General features: G+C 40.4%; 1 protein-coding gene across 21 annotated transcripts in view; it reads left to right on the top strand.

The window, feature by feature from the left end:
• The window catches only part of LOC122540755 (rho GTPase-activating protein 32), a 591,094-nt gene that overhangs the window by 532,668 nt on the left and 33,638 nt on the right, over positions 1–24,788 (top strand). For all 21 annotated transcript variants that reach the window (XM_087976520.1, XM_087976515.1, XM_087976502.1 and 18 more), the window contains 8 exons: positions 8,858–9,002; positions 12,805–12,887; positions 14,855–14,962; positions 15,928–16,073; positions 17,239–17,440; positions 17,939–18,084; positions 18,393–18,464; positions 21,559–22,821. In XM_087976520.1, the coding sequence (XP_087832646.1) occupies positions 8,858–9,002; positions 12,805–12,887; positions 14,855–14,962; positions 15,928–16,073; positions 17,239–17,440; positions 17,939–18,084; positions 18,393–18,464; positions 21,559–22,821 (2,165 nt within the window). The remainder of the gene's footprint in view (positions 1–8,857; positions 9,003–12,804; positions 12,888–14,854; positions 14,963–15,927; positions 16,074–17,238; positions 17,441–17,938; positions 18,085–18,392; positions 18,465–21,558; positions 22,822–24,788) is intronic.

Here is a 24,788-nt window from a genome sequence, read left to right as displayed (position 1 = left end):
GTTCTCACTGTGAGTTTTCCAAGTGCCTAAGTTTAACCCCATTAATGATTGATTCTAACCTCCTTGAATAGAAGGGTATATTTACTATTTTTTCAGTCTGATGGAATCTTGCCAGAACCTAATAAATATTTGAAAACAAACACTAATGCATCTGCTACCTCATCAGCTCTTTAAAACCTTAGGATGAAGTTCATCAGGACCTCAACACGTATTAACCTGTAACTCCCTTCAGTTTGCTCCATACCACTTCATTAGTACGTAGAACAGTACAGCACTGGAGCAGGCTTTTCGGCCTACCATGTCTGTGCCGACTATGATATCATTCTAACTAATTCCATCTGCCTGTCCACATCCTCCTCTTCTGTACATGTTCATATGTCTGTCTAAATGCCTCTAAACATTGTTATCGTATTTACTGCTACCACCTCTCTGACAACGTGTTCCTCTGCATAAAGAAAAAGCTTGCCTCACATATGTCCTTTAAACTTTTTTTTTCCATAGTATTTTGTATTTCCATATTTCCTCTGAGTATCCACCTTATCCATGTGTCTCATAATTGTATATACTTTTATTAAGTTGCCCCCTTAGCCTCTGACATGCTAGTAAACATAATCCAAGTTTGTCCAAACTCTCCTTATAGCTCTCATACTCCAATCCAGGCAACATCCTGGTTAACTTCTTGCACTGTCTCCAAAGCCTCCACATCCTTCCTGTGTGGCAACAAGAATTGCACATATTATTCTAAATGTGACCTAACTTAAGTTTATACAGCTGCATCATGACTTGCCAACGTAAATGCTCAGTGCCCTGACCAATGAAGGCAAGCATGCCATACACCTTTCTTTGTGCTTTATCCACTTGAGTTGTCACTTTTGGGAGCAATGGACTTGTTACACAAGATTCCTTTGCACATCATTACTCCTAAGGATCCTGCCATTTATTGTGTACTTTCCTCTTGCATTTCACCTCCCAAAATGCATCACTTCACACCTGATTGCATTAAACTCTAATCTGCCGTTTCTCAGCACAACTTTCCAACAGATCTATTTCCTGCTGTATCCTTTGACAATCTTCCTCACTATTCATAGCTCCACCAATTTTCATCTCATTTACACACTTACTAATCAGACCACCTACATTTTCATCAAAATCATTTATTTATTACAAACAACAGAAGCCTCAACATTGATCTTTGTGGAACAGCATTGGTCACAGACTTCCAGTCAGAAAAGCACCACTCCACGACTACCATTGGTCTTTTCTGACCAAGCTAATTTTTTATCCAACTTACCAATTCACTGTGTATCCCATGCGATTTACTCTTTTAGACCAGACTACCATGAGGTGGTCCATGTCAAATGCTTTAGTGAAGTCCATATAGACAATATCCATCGCCCTACCCACATCAATCATCTTCTTCACTTCCTCCAAGAACTTAATCAATTTGTGAGACAAGACCTCCCCCAAATAAAACCATGCTAACTATCCCGAATAAGTCCATTCCTTTCTAAATGCGAGTAAATACTGTCTGTAAGAATCTTCTCCAGTAATTTCCCTATCACTGATGTAAACTCACCGGACTTTAATTTTATGGATTATCCCTGTTGTCTTCCTTAAACAAATGTATAGGGTTGGCTTTTCTCCAGTCTCTGGGCCTTGCCTGAGGCTGAAGAGGATACAAATATCTGTCAGAGGCCCCAGCAATCTCAGTTTAAGGGAGATACACCTGGCAAGTACTTCACACAGAGGGTGGTGGGTGTCTGGGACGTGTTGCCAGTAGAGGTGGTAGAGGCAGGCACAGTAGATTTATTTAAGATACACCTAGACAGATGCATGAGTAGATGGTGAGCAGAGGGCTACAGATGCTTAGGAATTGAGCGACAGGTTTAGACAGTTGATTTGGATCGGCTCAGGCTTGGAGGGCCGAAGGGCTTGTTCCTGGGTTGTAAATTTTCTTTGTCCTTGTTTATTTGCATAATATTATGAGAGACAAAGTGCATAAATGCAATTTGTCATTGACACTATAGATGACTTATAGCTTTATGAGAAGACAAAAGGGGCAATATATTTCAAAAGGAATGTTGAATGGCTGATTTTATTGGTCCCTCCGTCAGGACTGAGGATCACCTGTCATTCATTTATTCTGATCCATTCTGAAATGTGGTGAACTATGTCTACTGACTGAATGGGCTCAGTTCTATCAAAATTGTGGGATGGCAAGGTTTGAAATGGAATTGAGCTGGAAATGGTAGAAGCATTGCATGTGGCTAGTTACCTGCATCCTTATCCTGTGTTGCATGGAGGTGGAAGTCCTGGAATTGGGACTCTCTCTTCATTGCTAAAGGCCTCTGACTTGGCCCAACTCCTTGAAAATCCAGGTTTTACGCTTAGATTTCTCCTTCTGCACCAACTGGTAACCTTATTGTATATCCCCAGATTATGAACCTCTAAACAATTTGGTGAAAACTCTGACTTAACAGCCAATTTTCATTGTAAATTCTCTGTAACCGTAAAACAATTTTTATAGGTTCTGCGTAGTCAACCTCGCATTTGGATCTTTGATTTGTGTGTGAACTGTTCAGTCAGGTGGCTTAATTGATGCTTCTTTGCAGTCCAGTGGTATAGTTTCATATAAAACCTGATGTCTGAATTGGACGCTCTTCCATCAGCAAGTGTTGCTACTAAAATGCTTACCTACGCTGATGAATCATTATCATGTGGGTGTTTTCAGATGAATTTTGCCCTGTGACTGTTTTACTTTCTATCTCAAATCAGAATTAATTTTCTACTTTTGACTGTTATTTATTTCCCTCCTTTCCTGTAGCACTGATTCTCACTGAATTAAAGGTACCACAGAGATTGGTATTACTGGTTTTCACATTCTGCTGACATTTCCTGTCAATGGGGTACAGTTTCCACAGCTGCTGACTCTCCCTGGAGTACAGGTTACACCAACAGTTACTGTCATGTTTTTGCCTATTGGCCACATACTTATGCATTTTCAAGAATGTAGCACTGATTAAATGATTAGTACTAATTCCTACTTAGCACATTCTTGTATTTTTGCCTTTGGATCAACAAGTCACTCCAAACACCTGAGTGCGTGATCAGGTGACAACTGTGTGGTGTTGAAAGTGCTGCAGTGTTGCAGATATTTCATAGATGAGACATTAATTAAATCTAGGCCTTGTCTGCCTGCTGAAGATCTAAAAGAGAGATAACTAATTCTGTTGCTGTCCTGACCAACACTAATACTATAACTAATGCTTAAAAAAAGTCCACTGTGTATTTATCTTATTTGTTGGCTGTCCTGTACATAAATTAGTTATTTATTTGTCTATGTAACAATTATGAATATAAAATTAAAAGTGTGACTACTTTGCTGGGATTGTTCCACAGACCTGCCAACAGTCACAGAAGACCAAGGAGTAGATATGTAGGCAAATCTCAAAACTGAGAGAAACAGGGTTGTAGTTGTAAGGGATTTCAACTTGGTAACATTAACTGGAATCAGACGGGATGGAGTTTTTCAAGTACATCCAGGAGAGCTTCTGGTGCCAGTATGAAGCCAGCCCTATTAGAGACAGGGCAGTGCTAAACCCAGTCCAGAGGATTGAAGCTGGGCAAGCAATTTGCAGATAGTAACCAGAACTCTAACTTTCAAAACCATTCTGGAAGAGGATAATGATTGTGCAGAAATTAAGTATAATTGGAGGAAGGCCAATTTGAAGTAATACAGTGAGAATTCAGGTTAGCATGACCCTATGAGTGAAAGGCAAGGGGAGCAATTCCAAGAAACCCTGGATGAGAAAGGTATCAAAAGGTTGATAATGAAAAGGAAGGAAACAAATATCTGGTACAGTGCATTTAAACAGACAATGCCCTTCAAAAGTATAGCGTGTGAAAAGTTGCTTAAAATGGAAATTAGCACAAAGGAAGGCCAGACAATACATTTGGCTGATAGGGTTAAGGAGAACCCCAAGGTATTTTATAAGTGTATTAAGAGTAAGAGGATTACAAGGGAAGGAATGGATCTTATTTGAAACCAAAGGGGCAACCTGTGCATGGACCTAGAGGACATTGGTGAGGTCTTAAATGAATATTTCTCATCTGTATTCACACAGAATAAAGACATTGTAGCCATGTCTTTTAGTTGGGATGATGTGGTTAACAAGGAAAAGGTGTTAGCTGTTTTAACAAACATAAAGGTGCATTAAACCCCAGGGCCTGAGAAGATATAAAAAAAAGTTATTGCTGCAAAAACCCAGCTGTTCTGACAGCATCTATGAAAAGAAATCAGAGTTAATGCTTTGGGCCTGGTGGCCCTCAGAATTCTCCGTCATGCCCTATAAAATATACCCCAGTCTGCTATAGGAGGCAAGGGAGGAGATTGTTGGGACTCTGGCAGAGATGTTTAATACTTTGCAGGCAACAAGTGAAGTACCAGAAGACTGGACGATAGCTAATGTGGTTATTTTGTTCAAGAAAGGCAGCAGGGATCAGCCAGGTAATTACAGACCTGTTAGTCTGATGTCATTAGTACAAAAATTATTGGGAACATATTCTGAGAGACAGGATTAATCAACATCTGGAAAGACAGGAATTGATCAGGGATAGTCAGCACAGATTTGTTAGAATGAGAACCTCTCTAATTTAGTTGAGTTTTTTTTTAAAAGGTGACTGCATGTATTGATGAAAATAGTGCAGTTGATGTGGTTTACGTGGACTTCAATAAGGCTTTTGGCAAGGTCCCGTATGGAAAGTTGGTCCAAATGGTAAGAAGCCATGGGATCCAAGGCAAGTTGGCAAACTGATCCAAAATTGGCTTACAAATAGGAGGTGATAGTGGAGGGTTATTTTTTGTGATTGGCAGCCTGTGACTAGTTGTGTACTACAGAATAAATGCTGGCATATTTGCTGTTTGTTATGTGCATTTTGTGCTTCGATGTGAATGTAGAAGGTATAATTAGTAAGATCGCAGATGACATGAAAATTGACATTGCTGAAAGTGAGGAGGATGGTCTCAGGCTGCAGTCTAATATTGATCAGCTGGTAAATTGGGCCGAACAATTGTAAGTGGAATATAATCCTGATAAACATCAGGTGATGCATTTTGGGAGGACAAATAAGGAAAGGATATACGCAATGAATTGTAAGTTTCTAAGGACTACTGAAAAACAAAGGGACCTTGGTGTACAAGTCCATAGATCCTTCAATTGTTGGGGCGTAGAATGTAGAAGCAAGAAATCTTGTTACAACTTTATAAAGTAATAGTTAGGCCACAGGTGGAATACTGCACAGACGCGCACAGTCCAAGAGGTGTGATTGCACTGGACTGGGTGCAGCAGAGATTCACCAGGATATTGCTGAGAAGGAAGGTCTCAGGAGTGACTGCGTAGCTGAGTTTGTTTTCCTTGGAGCAGAGGAGACTGTGGGGAATTTGATCAAGGTATACAGAGTTATGAGAGGCATAGACAAGAGTAGATCATCATCTTTTCCCCATGCCAAATGTGTCTAAGACCAGAGGGCATAAGTTTAAGGTGAGTAAGTGGTTTAAAGGAGATCTGAAGTAAACTTTGCACTTGGAGGTTGGTAGAAATCTGGAATGCGCAGTCTGACAGGGTGCTGGTGGCAGGTACTCTTGCAACATTGAACATTATCTGAATGAAAACTTAATACCAGTGCAAAGTAGGCAGTGGGCCAAGTGCAGGTAAATGGAACTTATGCAGTTTAGTGTTTGTTGTTGGCACAGACATGGTGGGCTGAAGGGTCTGCTTTTATGCTATATGATTCTGCTAAATTAGTACCACATCAATCACAAGATTGAGATGAAACTTACACAAAGTGCCTTTTTAACATGAATATTAGATACCAAATTAATGCCATGCTTCCCTTTAGAGATAAAAATATGCATGAAATGAGTACAAAATTGCCACTCAATCACGCTAACTGGTCAAATTTCACTAAGTGAAATGCTTTATGCATTTTTGAACATGATAGTGTTCTAGAGTTGAGTAGAACTGTAGGGTTTGCATAAACCACAATTTTCTTCTCAGTCTCACTACATTTACCCCATCCCATAACTATTTCTCCTGCATATCACATTGAGTGTTCTGACTTTATAGTACTTGGTTATAGTCCAGCAGTTTTATTTGGAAGCATTAGCTTTTAGTGCTGCTCGTTCATCAGATGACTGTGGAGCAGGACCATAAGACACAGAATGTGTAGTAAAGATTTTGCTATAAATTGTGTCTTATGATCCTGCTCCACAGCTGCCTGAGGAAGGAGCAGCACTCTAAAAGCTAATGCTTCCAAATAAACCTGTTGGACTATAACCTGGTGTTGTGATTTTTAACTTTGTCCACCCCAGTCCAACACCAGCTCCTCCATACCATTTATAGTGCTTGACTTTCTACGTTCTAAAATGCATCTCAAGCATAGTTCTGGTGCTATTTAAGCTTTTTAAAGCTGTGCATTTGTGGGGTTAGATTCTAGTTAAGTTGCTCTTCTGATCCTGTGCTAAAGGTATTCATGCTTTCCATCAATGGCTGCACTTCACAATGACTTATTTGCTGGAAGAACTTTGGAATATTTTAAAGTTGTGGAAAGTACTACAAAATTGTAAATTATTTTTGTCCGTCTGGTTTGGATACGTGCATGTGATTAGATGCTGAAAATAGATATTTGGCTGCGGTGTTCCAGTGTGTGGTCTGGCCCTTTTGAAAGTTATAATTTCTGGTAGGTTGGTGTTTTCTGAGGACTTGCTTTGGTTAATCTGTATTTTGTTCCCTCAGAGCTAATGGTGTTAAGACTGCAAACAGACTGAACAGAATGTTTAAATACCCCATTTTGTACTTGAAGGTGACCTAGGGTTCTGTATTAACTATTATAAAATCGTAGAATCATACAATTCTGAAGTTAAAAATCACACAACGCCAGGTTATAGTCCAACAGGTTTATTTGGAAGCACTAGCTTTCGGAGCACTGCTCCTCACAACCACCTGATGAAGGCGCAGCACTTGAAAGCTAGTGCTTCCAAATAAACCTGTTGGACTATAACCTGGCATTGTGTGATTTTTAACTTTGTACACCCGAGTCCAACAGTGGCTCCTCTAAATCATACAATATTGAAGATACCCTTCAACCCATTGAGTCAGTACTACTACAGCTGTGCTAAATTTACACCAGTCCCACTTTCCAGTGTTGGGCCTATAGCCTTGAATGTTATGATATTTCAAGTGTGCTTCCAAATTTTTTTTAAAGTTTGTGATTCTTTGAACATTTGTCACTGAAACCTATTTAAACTGCTGTCTGATTATTCTGTCAACAATGTACCCATTTTTGTAAAGAACAAGATAATTTTACTGAAACAACAATGGTGTGATTTTACGCACAACCTGTATAAACACATTTATGTTTATGATGCATGACATCACGATTCATCTGTACTGTGTTAAATTTTCAGTAATAGCAGCTGACTCGCAAAGTTTAAGGCGTAGATCCCTCTGAGCTCAATGAGATAGGATCACAATTCTAAAGATTGCTCTTCATCTTTTTGTTGAATTTATAACTAGAAATTATCTTGTCTGGGGAACAGTGGGTAAGAGATCTTGCATTTTTAAAATTTGTTCTCCAGTCTTTTAATCCAAACACAATTTGATACAATAGACACTCAGAATGTAGGGGAAACGTTGCCATGGGCACTGATTCTCAGTTTAACACTGCTAGTGAGCGCACAATGAGCCATTCTGTGAAGTTCCTTGAGACATTTTGCAATGATAAAGGTATTGATGTATGTTGTTACATTTTCTATTTTTAAATCATTAACAGTACAAATTCTTTCCCAAAGTCCTCTTCAAAAAGCTTTGTTTGTTCTATGGTTTCTCTATATAATGAATCCCAGACTTGGCAGAGCATGAGAAGAGACATTAAGCAGATGTTTAAATGATTTTATTGCATGTTCTAAGCTATCTCTTCCTTTGACTTTTGCCCGATTCCCTGTCTGCTGAATGTTCTGATCTTAACTTGCATGGCTTAGCATTGTCTAGAAATAGTATATAGTTTCTTGTGTTAAAATCAAATGTGCAAATATATGGGATAATCACAAGTTGAGCCACGTGCAATCTTGCTTTTACTAAGCAGAATGTTTTCCAGCTGGAATACAAAGCCGCTGTGGTCAGAGTTACAGGCTTTCAGCCTTCATCCTGTCCTGGCTGAAAATGTTGTCTCATTCAGCCCCATTCTTGTGCATTAAATTGCCAGTGGAAATACTACGCCTTGAAAGTTAAGAAATTATTAGTGAGACAGTCTGCCCTGTTCAAATCTGGTTAGATGTACTACATTCAGTTCACTAAAGTTCAAGAGGGATGTATCGGCCTTAGAGTGGTTATAGTGCACATTCACCAGACTTATACCAAAATTAAAAGGGATGGTTTCAGGAAACACTTCCCCACGTGGGTAGTGGAAATCTGTCACATTTTCCCCTGGGGAAACTGGGGTTCAATTGAACGTTTTCAGAATAGATACAGTATTGTTAAACAGTCAACAATATTGTATCAATCGAATGTAGGAGAATGGAGTTAAGACGCAGATCAACTGTAATCAAATTGGATGGTAGAATGCAGTTGAATCCAAATGTCCGCCTCTGTTCTAATGTGATATAACCATTGGTTTGATATGTGCAACTACCATTGGCTGCTTGAGGGAATTTGAGGAAAGCTACAGTAGTGTAGCTTCATTTGTAAATTACTGCAGCTCAACGGGAAAGAAGTATTAGCTCAAATGTTCATTGAATACTTCCTGTTTATGGTTCAGCACTGAGTTACTGTGAGCTGATTTTGTCTCTTTCCTCTTGCAGACATGAGTTTGACTCTGAGCAGATTCCTGAGTTAACAAAGGATCTTTACCTCCAGGATATCCATTGTGTTGGGTCTCTGTGTAAGCTCTACTTTAGAGAGCTACCGAATCCACTGTTAACCTACCAGCTGTACGAGAAATTCTCAGTGAGTACTTTCACAATCAATGAATTAAGCAGGCCGTAAGCAGTTCATGACAATGTAATGAAATGGCCATAGTTCTACAGAACTCCACAATAGCCAGCAAACTGTCGCCAACAGCTTAAACATGGCAATTGCGTTATCAGCACTAGAAGGGTTTAAAACCACATCTTTCTATGGGTCCACTGAACATCACTTACATTCCCACTCTGGCTTTCCCAGCACAGATGCTAGACGACTCAATCTCCTCTCCAAGTCAAGGGGCCCTGACACTCACTCCTTGCTGGCTCTCACCAGCTCATATTGGCTTTCACTCCTTCCTGTGAGAAAGCACAGATCATACATTCTGCCTCCAGTGTGTGTATCTGCAAGTGAACATTCAGCAAGAAAACCTTATCAAGTCCACAGTCTGCTTCCAGCAAGGTGTTGTATCACAAGAGGGAAAATACCCTGATTTTTCCTGAATAATCAGTTGCTGAATGCAATGAAAGAAACTGGTATCGGGGATGAAACTCTGCTGATTGGAGTCATACCTGGTACATAAGAAGATGGTTATAGTTGTTCGAGATCACCTCAGTTCCATGGCACCTCTGCAGGAGGTGTCCTGGGTCCATCCATCCCCAGCTGCTTTATCAATGACTTTCCCTCCTTCATAAGGTCAGAAGGGTGTGTTTGCTAATTATTGCACATTCATGACTCTTCAGACACTGAAGCAGTCCATAATCAAATACAACAAGATCTGGACAATATCCAGGCTTCGACTAACAAGTAGCAAGTTAGATTCATATCACACAAATGCCAGGCCATGACCATGTCCAATAAGACACAATCTAACCACAGCCCTTGCCACTCAGTAGTGTTACCATCACTAAATTCCCCATTATCAACACCCTTAGGATTACCATTGACCAGAAAGACAACTGGACTTGCTACATAACCACAGTGGCTATGGGAGGCGATCAGGAGCCAGGAATACCGAAGCAAGTAATTCACCTTCTGACTCTGCAGTGCCTGTCCACCATCAACAAAGCTTAATTCAAGAGTGTGATGGAATATTCTCATTTATCTGGATAAGAGCACCTCCAACAACACTCCAGGGCCTTGACACCATCTATGACAAAGCAGCCCACTTGATTGGCACCACATTCACAAATTTCCACTCTCTCTACCACTGACGCTTAGTAGCAGCAGTGTATACTATCTACACGATGCACTGCAGAAATTCACTAAAGAACATTATAGTCCTTCTTACAAAAAAATGGCAAAGCAAAGAAACATAGTTAATAGTTCATAGTTCAACACCACAGTCATAAGTACCAAGCCATGCTGGGCTCAACCTCCTCTGCTCCAAGCTCAACATTGTCCCTGCTGCTACCCTGGGCTGGACTGCATGTTTTCTCTGTCTTTCAGCCTGTTCCTCCTCCCACTGACACCTCGGGCTGCCTGCCCCTTCTCTTGCTCTCGCTCGCTCGCTCTCTCTCACATGCACCGCCACTGCCGGCTGCCTCAGGTGGTATTTTCCTGTTCTCAATGCTAAGGCAAGTGGTGTTGTCTTTTTTTGATCCAAGAAAAGACTCGAAAAATGATTCTTTTGCCCAAACCAATCTTTATTTTGCACACACTAACAACTATTTGGGGCAGCACATGGCTAGGTGCTTAGCACTACTGCCTCACAGTGCCAGGGACCCAGATTCGATTCTAGCCTCTGGCGTCTGTGTATGTGGAATTTGCACATTCTCCCCGTGTCCGTGTGGGTTTCCTCCGGGTTCTCCGGTTTCCTCCCACAATCCAAAGACGTGCAAATTGGGTGAATTGGTCATACTAAATTGCCCATACTGTTAGGTGCATTAGTCAGGAGTAAATATAGGGTTGGGGAAGGGGACTGGGTGGGTTACTCTTCGGAGGGTCAGTTTACTCGATGGGCAAATGGACCTGTTTCCATACTGTAGGGAATCTAATCTTAAAACAAAACTATCAATCTACAAAACTAAATAAATTCAAACCAACCTTTTATCAATTCTGTTTTGTTTCTTGAGCAAAGTCTCACCAGACGGGTCCATGGGTCTGATTAGTGGAGTAATAGTAAATTAAGCATGGAAATAAGCCTTATTGATTGCAGTACCTGTGCAGAGGTAGACAGGCAGCAATGCCACGCTATCCATGAACTGAACCAACTTGGTGATCAAGGGTGGCCACTGGCCATCTCAGGATTCCACCTCGGAGGGTGGTTCCTCTCTCCACTCTTATTTCTCCGTGAACAGCAAGCGATCTTGGTGGAACCTCCAAGTAAACTGTTGAAGTCTTTTATCGATCCAAAACAAGACTCTGACAAATGACTCCTTTGTCCAAACCAATCTTTATTTTTCTTGCATGCAAGGGGAGAGTACCTATTCACATTATAGGTAACAACTTCAACAAGTGATTCAAGATGCAGTCTTTTAATAACATAAACATGGGGGAAATCTCTGTGATTCTTTGTTCAGCAAAGCAGTAAGTACAAAATTGCAATAATTGGCCTGACTGATAGGAAGTGAATACTGGTGCAGTTCATTTGGACTGTCTGTTCTTTCCCAGGCCATCTGCTTTCCCATGGGCCCTGGCCAAAAGATGTCTGCTTGTTTAAGCTGCAGTTTTGTTTTGCTTACCCCTAGCTATTAGCAATACTAAATTAAACCCTCAAGCTACTCTACCCTTCATGCTGGCTTCCAAAACATTTTATTCTTCCACAAAAGCCTTGGACTACAATATGATATAGGCAGACTAGTCAGATGGACTGAACTGTGGCAAATGGAATTTAATCCTTAAATATGAAAGCTGATGCATTTTGGGAGGACTAATCAAGGGACTAAAGGTCGAATGGTCAGACAGAGGATTTGAGGGACCTTGGTGTACATGTTTAGAGATCCTTGAAAACAGCTGAACAGGTAAATAAGTTGGTAATGAACACCATGTGTCAATTGTTACATTTAATTCTGGCATTGAGATCTGAGGTGCAGTAAAAAGGTCATGATTACTTGTCTAAAATGTTCCAGCTTTCTGCATATGCAATGGAAATGCATTAGCTGTATCCTCACCAATCTGCTGAAAGTTTCTTCAGAATGATGCTTTTTCTGTATTAAAGTTTGCCTCAACTTCCATCTGTTGTCTTGTGCCACTTTAAATACTGTGTCATCCAGGAAGTTAATACTGTCGTTGTGTCTTATGTCTTTGGTAATGTCAAAGGATGGTTGGTAATTATTGGGATTTTGATAAAAATCTTCTAATTCTGTTTCTGTGAGAGCCCAAGCACCCCATATCTAAGCACATATACAGAGGGTATTGTTAATATGTGACTGCATCACCTAATAAATGAGTTGGACATAATGAAAAAGGAGTCCCTGAAAACTAAAATGTAGCTTTCCTGAAAATCTCCAATCCTTCACCCCCCCTGGAAAGACGAATACAGATGTGTCGGAACACCACCACCTGCAAGCTTCCCTCCAAGATGCACATCACCTTGCCTTGTAATCTTATCATCATTCCTTACTGTTGCTAGGGCAAAATCCTAGAAATACTTTCCTAAAAACCGTGTTGGTGTATCTGCACCACATAGACTACAGCAGTTCAGGAAGATGGCTCACTTGCACCGTCAATGGTACTTGGGAATGTTTAATAACTTACTAGTACCCCCACCTTCCATGTAAAACACTGTTTTAGGGACATGGGGTGACTGTCGTCAATCTGGAGGCTGGATGGCATTCTTCAGTGAGGATGGAATTTGGTGTGTTCAGTGAAAGGAAGCTGACTGTAGCTGCTTTGTGTTCTGCAGGATTCTGTATCAGTGGCTTCAGATGAGGATCGCTTGATTAAAATTCACGATGTCATCCAGCAACTTCCTCCTCCTCATTACAGGTATGCATACTTCGACTGCTTAATCCTTGTCAAACTGGGGAATAGTTCCAAGTGCCTGTTCTTTCATTTATAATCAGGGAATGGTTACAATGTAAAAGGAAGTCCACCCTGTTCGTACTGGCTTCCTGCAAGAGTGGCAGTTCATCATATTTACCCATTTTTTTCTCTGCAGCTCTAATTTTTTTTCCCAATAAACTACTTTCTTTTGAAAATTAAAATTGAACCACCTCAGTCAGGCAGTACATTCCTGATCCTACCCACTACATAGTATTTTATTATGTTGCTTTCTACCAATCACTTTAAATCTGTGTCCTCTGTTTCTTGACTTCATTTCTAATCTTTCCATGATTTTTAACAACTATTATTGGAACATATCAACATGAGTAGGCAATTCACCCCCTTCTGTCATTCACTGACCTGCGGCCTCACTTCATATATCTGTCTATCAAATCTCTTAATGATTCATGAACCCGAATGCACTATTAACAGATTTCTCAATTTGCAACTTTGTGGTTTATGCATATATATCCTGGGATCTGTCTGTGTCTGCACTCTCTTTTATATTGTTCTTTGGGAAGAACAATGAAGAAAAGCATCGTTTTGCAGTTCTTTGCATTGAATTTCATCTGCCACCTGTCTGCCCATTCCTCTGGAAGTTTACTGAAAACAACAAATGCTGGAGATTACAGCAGGTCAGGCAGCATCCATAGAGAGAGAGAGAGAGAGCAAGCTAATGTTTTGAGTTTAGATGACTCTTCTTCAGAGCTGAAGTGTACAGGGGACAGCATTTATGCAATAGTTTATGGGGGCGCGGGGACATGTGTGGGTGTAGTAGGTGTAGGTGCTGATGGAGAAAAGATGTTGATAGTTTAGATTAAATGGTCAGAATGTGAGAATGGCAGAACAGTGACGTGTCTCCTGCCAGCCTTGAAAGGCGACACAGTCCCACCGGCATGGAGAGGAGAGAGGATGTGATAACAGAATGTAACAAGCTAAGGGAAAGGGAAGAAATGGGAGTTAGTTCAACAATCTGAAGGTGTTGAACTCAATATTTAAGTCCAGAAGGCTGTAAATTGCCTCGTCTGAAGATGAGATGTTGTTCCTCCAGTTTGTGCTGGGATTCACTGGAACACTGCAGCATGCCAAGCACAAACACATGGGCATGTGAGCAGGTCACTGTTAAAATAACCAGCTACAGCAAGGTTGGATAATGCTTGTGCATAGACTGGAGGTATTCTGCAAAGTGGTCACCCAGTCTTTATTTGGTTTCTCCAATGTAAAGTCACAGCGCAAACACCGGGCATTTTGCAGCCTTCTGGACTTTGGTCTGACCTCTTGAAATGTATCTTTGTCTTAGCCCCACAGTTTACAATACTTCCATGTTTTCTATTATTCAGAATGAGCTTTGCTGTGATAAAGTTTGCACTGAAAAGATGTAGTAGGCTGAATATCAAATGGACGATATCTCTATGTTCCGATTAACAGTTGTAATAGTCATTCTAATTTCTAATGCAGAAATACAATTGCAGAACACAAAGGAAGACTATTAGAACTCGAACGTGGGTAGGTTTGGATGGTTGGTCATATCTCTGACCTGCAGTAACCCCACGCTGGTTACACTGTCACAACAATCCCCATCAGCATTCTTTGAGTATGCTGCATTTAGGGCACTGTCTCATAATCACAACTGTTGGCACAGGCATTGTAAAGCACTCTTCTTTTGGTGACTGTTTTAGGTTGTTGTATGCTGTTATTCCTGCTCCCTTCACTTCAGGCAACCTTATCACTTTCTCAAAATTGCATTAATATCACCAAAATATTGCATTTTATAACTGCTTTCTTCTTTGCCTACTGGCTGTCTTGACATCACTAAGGTGAAGCATAACTACCATATGCGTGAAGTCCCTTCTAATGTCCATTGTTGATATTTTACTGAGCCTTGGCTAACTTGTGATCTCTTTGTTCAGGACCCTGGAGTTCCTGATGAGGCACCTAGCTCGATTAGCGACTTTCAGTTACATCACCAACATGCATACTAAGAACCTGGCTATTGTTTGGGCTCCAAATCTTCTCAGGTAAGAACATTCATGCTATTAAATATGAGATAAAAATTGTGATATTAGGTGTACATGGGACTTTACTGTGACACAAACTTGTTAGATTCAAAATAGTCAACTGCTAGCAGAGTTTTGCAGTCAGCACCACTGTGACAATTAGCACGAGAGTTAGGCAGTGACAAAAGGCTGGGAAAATGCATCAGAACAGCCTACAGAAATCTCTGTTTTGAATATGTGGAGTTAAAAATAGTGTAGGTGAGACAAGAAGTGTTCTAAATACAGTTTGCTCTCCTTACTTAAGGAGAGATTAAAAATGTGCTGGAAGCAATTCAGAGAAGGTTTATTCACATAATATCTGGATTGAGCCCTGCTTATCTTACAAGGATGGGTTGGACAGGCTGGGTATGTATCCTCAGGAGTTTAGAAGGATGAGGGGTGATCTCATTGAAGGATGACAGGTGGTCTTATTGAATCATATATGACCCTGATGGGATTTGGCAGGGTAAGTGCTGAAATTAGAATCCTCCTTGCAAGTGACAGTAGGACTATGGAATTTGATTTTCAAAATTTAGGAGTCTTCCATTTAAGACAAAGAAGTAGTTTTTTTCTATGTCTGAGGGTCATCAATCTTTGGAACACTCTTCCCCAGAAGGCACTGGAGGCAGGGTCACTGAACATTTATAAAGCAGAGGGAGGTAGATTCTTGACTAACAAGGGAGTCAGAGGTTATCACTTTCTCCTAGATGAGGCCATAATCAGATATGAATGTTTGAATAAGAGCAGACTCAAGAGAGTAAATGACCTACTCTGACTCCTAATTTTTGTATGTTTGTAAATGGTATATGTAAGTAGGGTTTACATTGGAGCAAGTCTCTTATAACAGAAAGTTGCCTCTTTCTTAGGAGGTGCCCCTGTTCAGACCATTACTGTTACAGGAGGAAGATGAATGTTTTCCATTTTCATTTTGGCTTCTCTATTCCCAGGTCCCGGCAGATTGAATCAGCCTGTTTCAGTGGTACTGCTGCCTTTATGGAGGTTCGGATTCAGTCAGTGGTGGTGGAATTTATCCTGAATCACGTGGACATGCTGTTCAGCTCCAAAATCAGCTCAGTAATGCGAGAAGGAGCAGGTAGGGCCCAGTTCATTCTCCACATTATGGTTCCAGATTCATCACATTGACTGCTCTTGTCTGATGTCAATTTGGGATAATAAGACTGTTGTACTTACGTCCAATCAGGACTGCTGTTTACTGGTCCTTTCTGCAGAAACAGTCTGCTGAAATGGTTACTACCATACTTTTTATGAACTTTTCTAACCAGTAAACCTACTAAAAAACAAATAGAAGAGGATTGCTGGCGCCACCTGCCTGTCATCTACCTGGAACTCATCACTGAAACAACTTACTGTGCCCATTTCTGACATTACCACTGTTTCTGTTGGTGAATTTGGCTCTGCTATTGAATGTTTTGGTCTAGATTCTCTGAAGCTGTAACACAAGACAGAAAGTGGTACAAAAGAAAAGTGTGTTTCTCCGCAATTCTATACATTAGCTAGCATTAGCCCTTCAGAGAGAGATTTTGATGATTAGGTGATGCTGTAGTGATTAAGCACAGAGTTTGTACATTGCAGATATTTTTAAACAATCTGTTCAGACCATATTACTGGAGCAAGTGGGACTTGGACCCCAAGACGACTTGCTTGAGGCTTGAATGCTATCACTGACACAAGAGCCTCCACACATTATAAATTTGCAACTGCCTTTGATCTTTTATGCTGACTGATGGTCAGAATGTGAATTTCTGGCTAAATCAGTTTCTCTGATTTATTTTGAAACAACAGTAGTAATCCTTTCCTTTAATTCTTCTCCCCACAAGTTGAAACTGGGAGTTTATGGTGCCTTAGCTGCAATGCACAATAACTTCGATATTTTAGAACATTGTGAATTTCACAATGTTCTATCTTGGAAGGGCCACAACTATTCCAAATTCTGAATTAATTTCCAACTACAAAAGGATGGCTAATGAAGGAATCATAATGTAGGGTCTGTCTTCTGCAGATACCTTGCATCCTTCATAGGATTTAGGAGCGAAAAGATTGGATTCTATTGAGTGTGACAGGCTGAGGAATAGAATTCTCTCTGGGAGTGAGAAGTGTGCATTTTTTTTTAAATAATTGCAAGGTAGCTCTTGTACACACCCACCAAACCCTATATGGCCAGTTTGTTACAATAAGATTATAAAAGTAAAACATTTCGATAGTCATTTACCCTTCTGTTTTTCTATTCTCCTCTACAGGGCATGCATCTCTGTCTCGGCCGAAGTCCTTGCTGGTGTCATCCCCTTCCACCAAACTACTCACCCTGGAGGAGGCCCAAGCTCGAACACAGGTCCAGATCATCTCCCCTATGAATTCAGACAGCAAGTACATCGAAGTAGGTGATGGGCCTGCAGCATTACAGGGCAGGTTCCACACGGTCATCGACTTTCCAATTGACAGGTAAAACAGAATCACCACCTTTTAGAATCTTTTGTGGATGTTATCTAGAAATGTGTACAGGGCTTCATCAATCTGCTACAATATCATCACATTACAAACCTAATTGCATTCTTCTTCCTCTGGGCTGGGGCTATTTGCACATTTCATTCCCGGCTCTCTCCCTTTCTGTCTCCCTTTCTACCCACCCCTTCCCCCACTTCTCTCTTCTAGATCAGGGAATTGTGGTTATTGTTACCTATTCTTGTCATTTGCCTCTACTTCTCAGAAAACCCTCCATCGAGCTCACATCTTTGGCCAAGCTTTTGCTCATGTCTCCTATTGCCCGTGCCCAAGTTTTAGTCTCCAATTTAGTCTGATCCACTTCAGTGATACATCACAGAGCGATTTTCAGTATTAAAAGTTTGTATAAATGCATGTTGTTGTAATTTGTGGTGTTCTTTATTTTCAATGCAGGTTGGCACACTGTTTAACAGTGAATCTTTTATTGTTCTAATCCAGGAAGAGGACAACCAGCAAACCCAAGAAATCACCTGTTGGTACTTGGCGCTCTTTCTTCAACCTGGGCAAGTCTTCATCTATAGCCAAGCGGAAACTGCACCGTAACCCCAGTGAACCAACTCAAATGAAATCCATGGTTTTCACAGGTGGGTGTTATTGGATTGTTTGGAAAGCATGTGCTTTTCTGTTTCTGAATTTGCCGAGACCCTACGACAGCATCTGGTGTAAGAGGCCATTTATTACAGGCAGGAGGACGCAATGAGTACTGCCAGGTTGCTCAAGTGAATACCGCCTGATGTCTTTACTGTTCCAGAGCATGAGGCATTAACAAGCACTACTGTAAAAGGGTTTAAAGTTATAATCTCAGAAATAATAGGCTGCATGATTAATAATTATGACTCAGTAAAGTCTTCATTCTCAACACTTCTGATTTTATTTTTTATCATTTTGTCAGCAAGGGGTGATTCAGGAACACTTCGGTCTGCTAAAAGTGAAGAATCTCTCTCATCTCTACACAATGTTGAAGGTTAGTGCAAAACAATAATTTTCTTTATTATTCATATTTTGCATATTGCAGTTTGATTGCTACATATTCAAGTATTTGTTTGCAGCCATTGTTACTGTGCACCATTTAGCCTGATATTCTAAAATGCTGCTGTCATGATCAGTAAGTGTGTTAAATTACAAAACTGCTCAGTGGCGATCACATAACAGAACTACCAGACTTCCATCGCATAACTAATGCCCTTGTTATTGAATTTTCAGGCAGTGACTGTAATCCCAGTGCTACTGGACTAATGGGTAGTGACTGTAATCCCAGTGTTGCTGGGATTGCGGGTATTTACTATAATTCAGTGGATTAGTAGCCATTGTGTAGCCTGTGTATTATTTTTATGGCTGAACGCTCAACATTTATTCAATAAACTTGTTGATTTTTGCTTTTTGACCAATAAATCTCTCTCGTTTGTCAGTTCAGGATGAGTCATTGTTGGGTTTTTGATAACTGATCTTGCTATATGAATGAATCTGTGCTTCTCACTCAGTAAAACTTTATGATGTTCAATCATGCACTTAATTAATCTCGAGAGTTAATTAAACATTTTGCATATTCTTGTGTGCAATATTAGATTTGGCTGCTTGCTTACCAGGTCAAAGGTAAGAATGAACTAACAATTGTCCTTTTAGTGTGATCATTCTACCAGATTATTGAAGGATTTGAGGTAAAAATTGTCCCACGTGTATCAGTAAATATGAAACTGGCATCAGTATTCTGCAGTTTAATTGAATTAAGTAGATACAATAAAAAGGTACATGGAAAAAGAAATTGACAATTTAAAGTGTTGCAGACGTGCAGTGTTGACTAGCGAATACTGGGGCACAAAACATCTCAATTTCAAAAAATGCTGCTGCAACATAAGAACTGTTAGCTCAGAGCTGACCTGACTCTCAACTGCATCTACTTTCTATGGTTCCACACCATTCCTTGTTTACAAAAATAGGAAATACTTGGCCAGTCACACAATAAAGGTGGAGAGAGAAAGTGAGTTTCAAGTCGATAATGTTTCTTTGACACTGGAAAATGCTTCAGATTTTAAACCCTTCTGTTAATTAAACAAAATCCCCAGAAAAGCTCCCCTCGCCTTGTAATCTGTTAAAATAGGAGTGATAGAGAACTCCCAAATTCCACTATTTGAAGAAAATAATATCTATTTATTTTTAACTCTGAAAGTAAACATTAAACAACAGCTATTCACAACTCTAAGCCCCCCCCCTTTCTCTTAACTGCTTATTACCTGCCTCCAACTGTATAACAATATGCTGTTCCAATAAAACACTTATTAAAATTTACATCCACTTAATTTCAAAACCACACAGCGGCTGTCGTCTTCTGTGACTTCACTCTTCTGGCTGCTGAATTCCCTGGATCTTGTCTTTATTTTTACTGCGAGTGTGTTTCATATGAAATAGTATCTATGATAGAGATTGTTTCCTAATTTCTTGGGTCTCTTTCGATGGCATTTGTTCTCTGTCCAGTTTTCAAAATGCCTGCATTTTTATATTCCCAACATAGGATCATCTCATTGGTTCAATGTTAGCAAAACAATAAATTCAAACTGGATTGGGTTTTAGTGTCCTAGGGCATAATTTAAACTGGTAAAATTTGAATAGCTTGTAAAAACAGCAGTCAAAACTCAGGTATCCACTTCACAGCCAAATGTTATATATTTTCAATTTTCCAGTACACACTGGGACTGCCATCTCCTCACATACAGAGGTGCTCGTAATCTTTTAGTTCAGAACAGCATTCACTCTCCCCTAAAAGTACAGAGCATGCCTTCAACTTCATAACAGAAGCAAGGCAAAAAGTGGTTGATGATGGGTCTACAGGATGTGTAAATTGGATAAACAACTCCTCATCAATAGATGTTGTTAACCAGAAATTAAATGAGGAAAGAAGTTATGACCTAAGATTGTTGAATGTACCTTTTTTTTCTTACCCCTCCATGCTGTCTCTGAACTTGTTTAAAACCTGCTCCATTTTTACCTTTTTTGAGTTGTGAAAGGTGTCATAAACTCTGTCTCTCTCTTCACAGATGTTACTGGACTTGTTCATGACTTTAATATTCCAGCATAAGCAGTATTTTGGTTTTGGCTGGCAATTTTCATTTGGTCTCCAGGTTCAAAAGATGTTTGCAGGAGAGTTCCAGATTTTCATTGGACCATAATGTAGTGTTTCTGACATCATGCCTGAATGGCCTAACTTTAACTTTGATACTGTGCTCAATTGTTCTTAACTCTCCCATCAATGGAAGTAACTTATATCAAATCTTATACTTACCTTAGCCACCTCAGTTACATCATCCCTTAATTTTTTGTAATCAATGTTAATATAACCTGATCCCAGCAACCTGCTTTCCTAAGTTAACCTCATTAACTTCAGTACCATGGACAATTCTGCTCAGCAATAGATCAATGTTCCCACCAGAAGAAAACTTTGCACCCACTTGTGTTTCAGTTTCCTCGACATTTCAATTGATATTTATATCTGCCCACTAGCTTTGTGCTCATCCTGGATTTATGTTTCTGGATGTCTGCTTTATTTATGTGGCGAGATAAGGTCAAAAATATTGACTCCATTTGATTAACAAGACATTGGTAACTGTTGGTAAGCAGCAAACAAAATAAAATGATTTTAGATTAACAGGGTGTGTTGGAAGTGCAGGGATTTCACTCTCCAAATAAATGAAGAATACCCAATCTTTTCCAAGTTATTTAGGAACATCGAAACAGAAGTGTGCCACTCAGCCCCTCAAGCCTGTTCTGTCATTCAGTGAGATCTTGGCTGATCTGTGGCTTTAGTCCATAGCCCTTAATGCATTTACTTAACATAATTTTTTTTAATTTCAGATTTAAAATTAACAAAATTAAAGTGCAATCTGAGAGCAGGGAACTGCTGACAGAGCCACTTGAAAGGAAGTTATTGAACAACCTGAGCATGGCATGATATGAAATTCTTTCTGATGCCAAAACTATTGAAATAGTTTTCTACATAGAGTGCTACAAGACTTGGTTTGGTTGCTTATTTAGTGGTGAATGATATGCTGTTTGTTCTTTCCTAGGAGAATCCAAGGTGTACAGACCTAGAAGGCCTCGGTCTAGCAGCGATGCTCTCTCTGTTTCTTTCAATGCTGGCGGGCTTCCTGGTCTCAACCACTGTAACTCATATGACAACCTACCCAATGATGAGAGTGAAAGAGAGGAAGGTGTGCACCCAATGCCTGCACTCCTGTCTTCCAGAATGGAGGATGTAGAACTGAGTCCACCCGATATGGGAGCAGCTGGTTTGGACTTCGACCCAATGTCATTTCAGTGTAGTCCACCAAGGACAGAACATGCAGGTCCTGACAGCATTTCATCTCAGGTGGATTCTTCAGCCAGTGGCAAAGACAAGTCAAATAGCAGCAAGAAGGAATCAGATTTGGGCAGTGCCTGCCTTACCCCTGGTAGTGCTACTAGTTCTGAACCAGTATCTCATTCCCCTGATAAGCTGATAAGTCCCTTCTTCTCTCCAGATCTAAGTCCCACTGATGAGAAACTTGCGAAACCAACCTCTTTTGCAGAAAAGGTAGTTCATGCTTTCTCCCCAAAAATTGGACGCAAGTCACCCAAGTCTCCTCTGTTGACCATTTCTGAACCAATGACCATTTCTGTACCAACCCGAGTATCTGAAATGATTGGCAGTATGGCAACTGTTTCACTGGGTTCATCGCCACCTCAGACAAATCCAGCAGGTAGTGGCAATGTCAGCAAATCACCTCCTCAAATGATGTCAATGCTGCTGAAAACCAGCGACATGCAACTACCTGAGGGATGTCGTCAGGAGATCCACACCAAACTTTCTGCTGCAGGGTCAGAGGCCAGAGAGCAAATCCCTGATTGGCATGATCAGACCTCTCACTACAAGGCTATCACGACTACCCATTCACAAGCAGCGTCAAAGTGGGAAAGCCCAAACTGGCATGAACTGACCAATCAAAACAAGACCACATCATCTACCAGTTTACAAATTGGGACTCCAGGTCAAAGTCCAGACTGGTATGAACTGACCGATCAAAACAAAACTGCACCACCCACCAATTCACAAGCAGGAATTAAAGGGCAAAGTTCAAACTGGCATGAACTGACCAATCAAAACAAGACTATACCATCTCCCAGTTTACAAATAGGGACACCAGGGCAAATCTTAGATTGGCATGAACTCACCAATCAAAACAAGACAACATCATTTGCCCATTCACAACCGGAGGCAAAAGGACAAAGTCCAGACTGGCATGAACTGACCAATCAAAACAAAACAGTACCATCCACCCATTCACAAACAGGTGAGTGTTGAAGAATGGTTATTACACTAGATAAGGTTCATTGGAAAAGGATCACAGAACAAGCTACATTTCAGCTCAAATATTGGTTGAGTTGAAAGGAATAAGTTGCAGCTGGCATCTTTCAACTCTACTGTTTAGTGATAACTTCTGTCAAAGGTAATCTATTTTCACCAAAACTCAGAATACAAATCTCTGTTCTAATTTTTTTAATATAAATGTTTAGTCCTCAATGCTGTGAGTCATTACAATGAGAAGAAAGCCTCACATTCAGGTTTTAAGCCTCTTCTTTGGGTGATGCACAGAGTGACTGGTGTCAAGGTGGCAACAGTGAATATAAGACCATGTGACATAGGAACAGAAATTAGGCCATTCAGCCCATTGAGTCTGCTCTGCCATTCAATCATGGCCAATAGGTTTCTCAACCCTATTGGCCCACTTTCTCCCCATAACCCTAGATCCCCTTGATACTCAATAACCTATTAATCTCCATCTTAAATATACTCAATGACCTGGCCCTCTCACCCTTCTGTGGCAATGAATTCCATAGATTCATGACTTTCTGACGAAAGACGTTTCTCCTTTTCTCCATTCTAAAAGGTCTTCCCTTTACTCTTTGAGTCCTAGGCTCTCATACCAATGGAAACATCTTCTCAACATTACTCTGTCCAGACCATTCAGTATTCTGTACGTTTCAATTAGATCCCTCTTCATCCTTCTAAACTCCATCGAGTATAGACCCAGAGTTCTCAAATGTTCCTCATACATTAAGCTTTTCATTCCTGGCACCATTCTCATGAACCTCCTCTGAACATGCTCCAGGGCCAGTATATCCTTCCTGAGTTATGGAGCCCAGAACTGTGTACAATACTCTAACTGTGGTCTGACCACATATGGTTAAAAGGATGTGCTGTTTAAAGGAGTTTGCCAAATAAAACATGAACAGGTGCTTGACTATCTGACAGATAATTATACATTTTCCTTTCCTTTTACCTCTTCCTCACACACTCTCTCTCACACACACACACACACACGCACACATACTTACCTTTGCAGTAATTTGTGCTGGACTATTATTCCATAATTAATGCAAGCATTTTGGTACCACCTTGGCCCATCACAGTCCATGCATCCAAGTGCTGTTAGGGACGGTGTTCTAGAGTTTCAAGCCAGTGACATGAAAGGCAGTATCATTCATGGTCAGGATGGTGTGAGACTTGGAGGAAAACTTCCAGCTGATGGTATTTCAACAATAACAACTTGCATGGTGTAATTCCTCAATTATTTTCCTCACTTCTAACCTTATGACAGGGAGCAACTGAAGATGGTTGGGCCCTGAGCAATTCTGCAGTGGTACCCTGGGACTGAGATGATTCACCTCCAACAAGCACAATCATTTTCTTTGTAGTTGATGTGACTGCAGCCAATAGAGGGTTTTCCTTGACTCCCATTGACTTAAAGGGTGTCTTCATGCCACATTCAATCAAATCCTGATTTGATGTCAAGGACTGGCACTGTCCCCCACCTCTGGCATTCAGTTTCTTTGTCCATGTGTAAGGAGTCACATGACTGGTGGATCCTAAGCCGGGCGTCAGTGAACAGTATTGAGTAAGTGCCACATAATAATACTGTTGATAGTGCAAGAAAATTAAACCTAAAGGAGAGGAAGCAATTAAGGTTCACTGGAATGAAGGCAAGCATGAGACATTGGCATTATAAATAAGGGCTTGGAAAATATTGTGCCCAGAACATTCAGGGAAACATAAACAATGGTTTCTGAATCGTGAATAATACTGCTAGAGTAAATTGTGAATCAGAATTTCAGGATTTTCACTAGAAAATTAAAGTTAATCATGGAAGGGTTTTAGGAGAAGAAATGTTTTGCCATAAAGGATCAAAATTAAATCAACATTTAAAATAGAATTGGACAAAGTGAAATGTAAGAAAGTACACCTAATCAGGTGTACCCG

Source organism: Chiloscyllium plagiosum, unplaced genomic scaffold, assembly GCF_037043375.1.
Source record: "Chiloscyllium plagiosum isolate Xiang-an unplaced genomic scaffold, Cpla_swu_hap1 HiC_scaffold_29, whole genome shotgun sequence".
NCBI lineage: Eukaryota > Metazoa > Chordata > Chondrichthyes > Orectolobiformes > Hemiscylliidae > Chiloscyllium > Chiloscyllium plagiosum.
The sequence above is the reverse complement of the archived record's forward strand: the minus strand, read 5'-3'. Positions and strand labels throughout refer to the sequence as shown.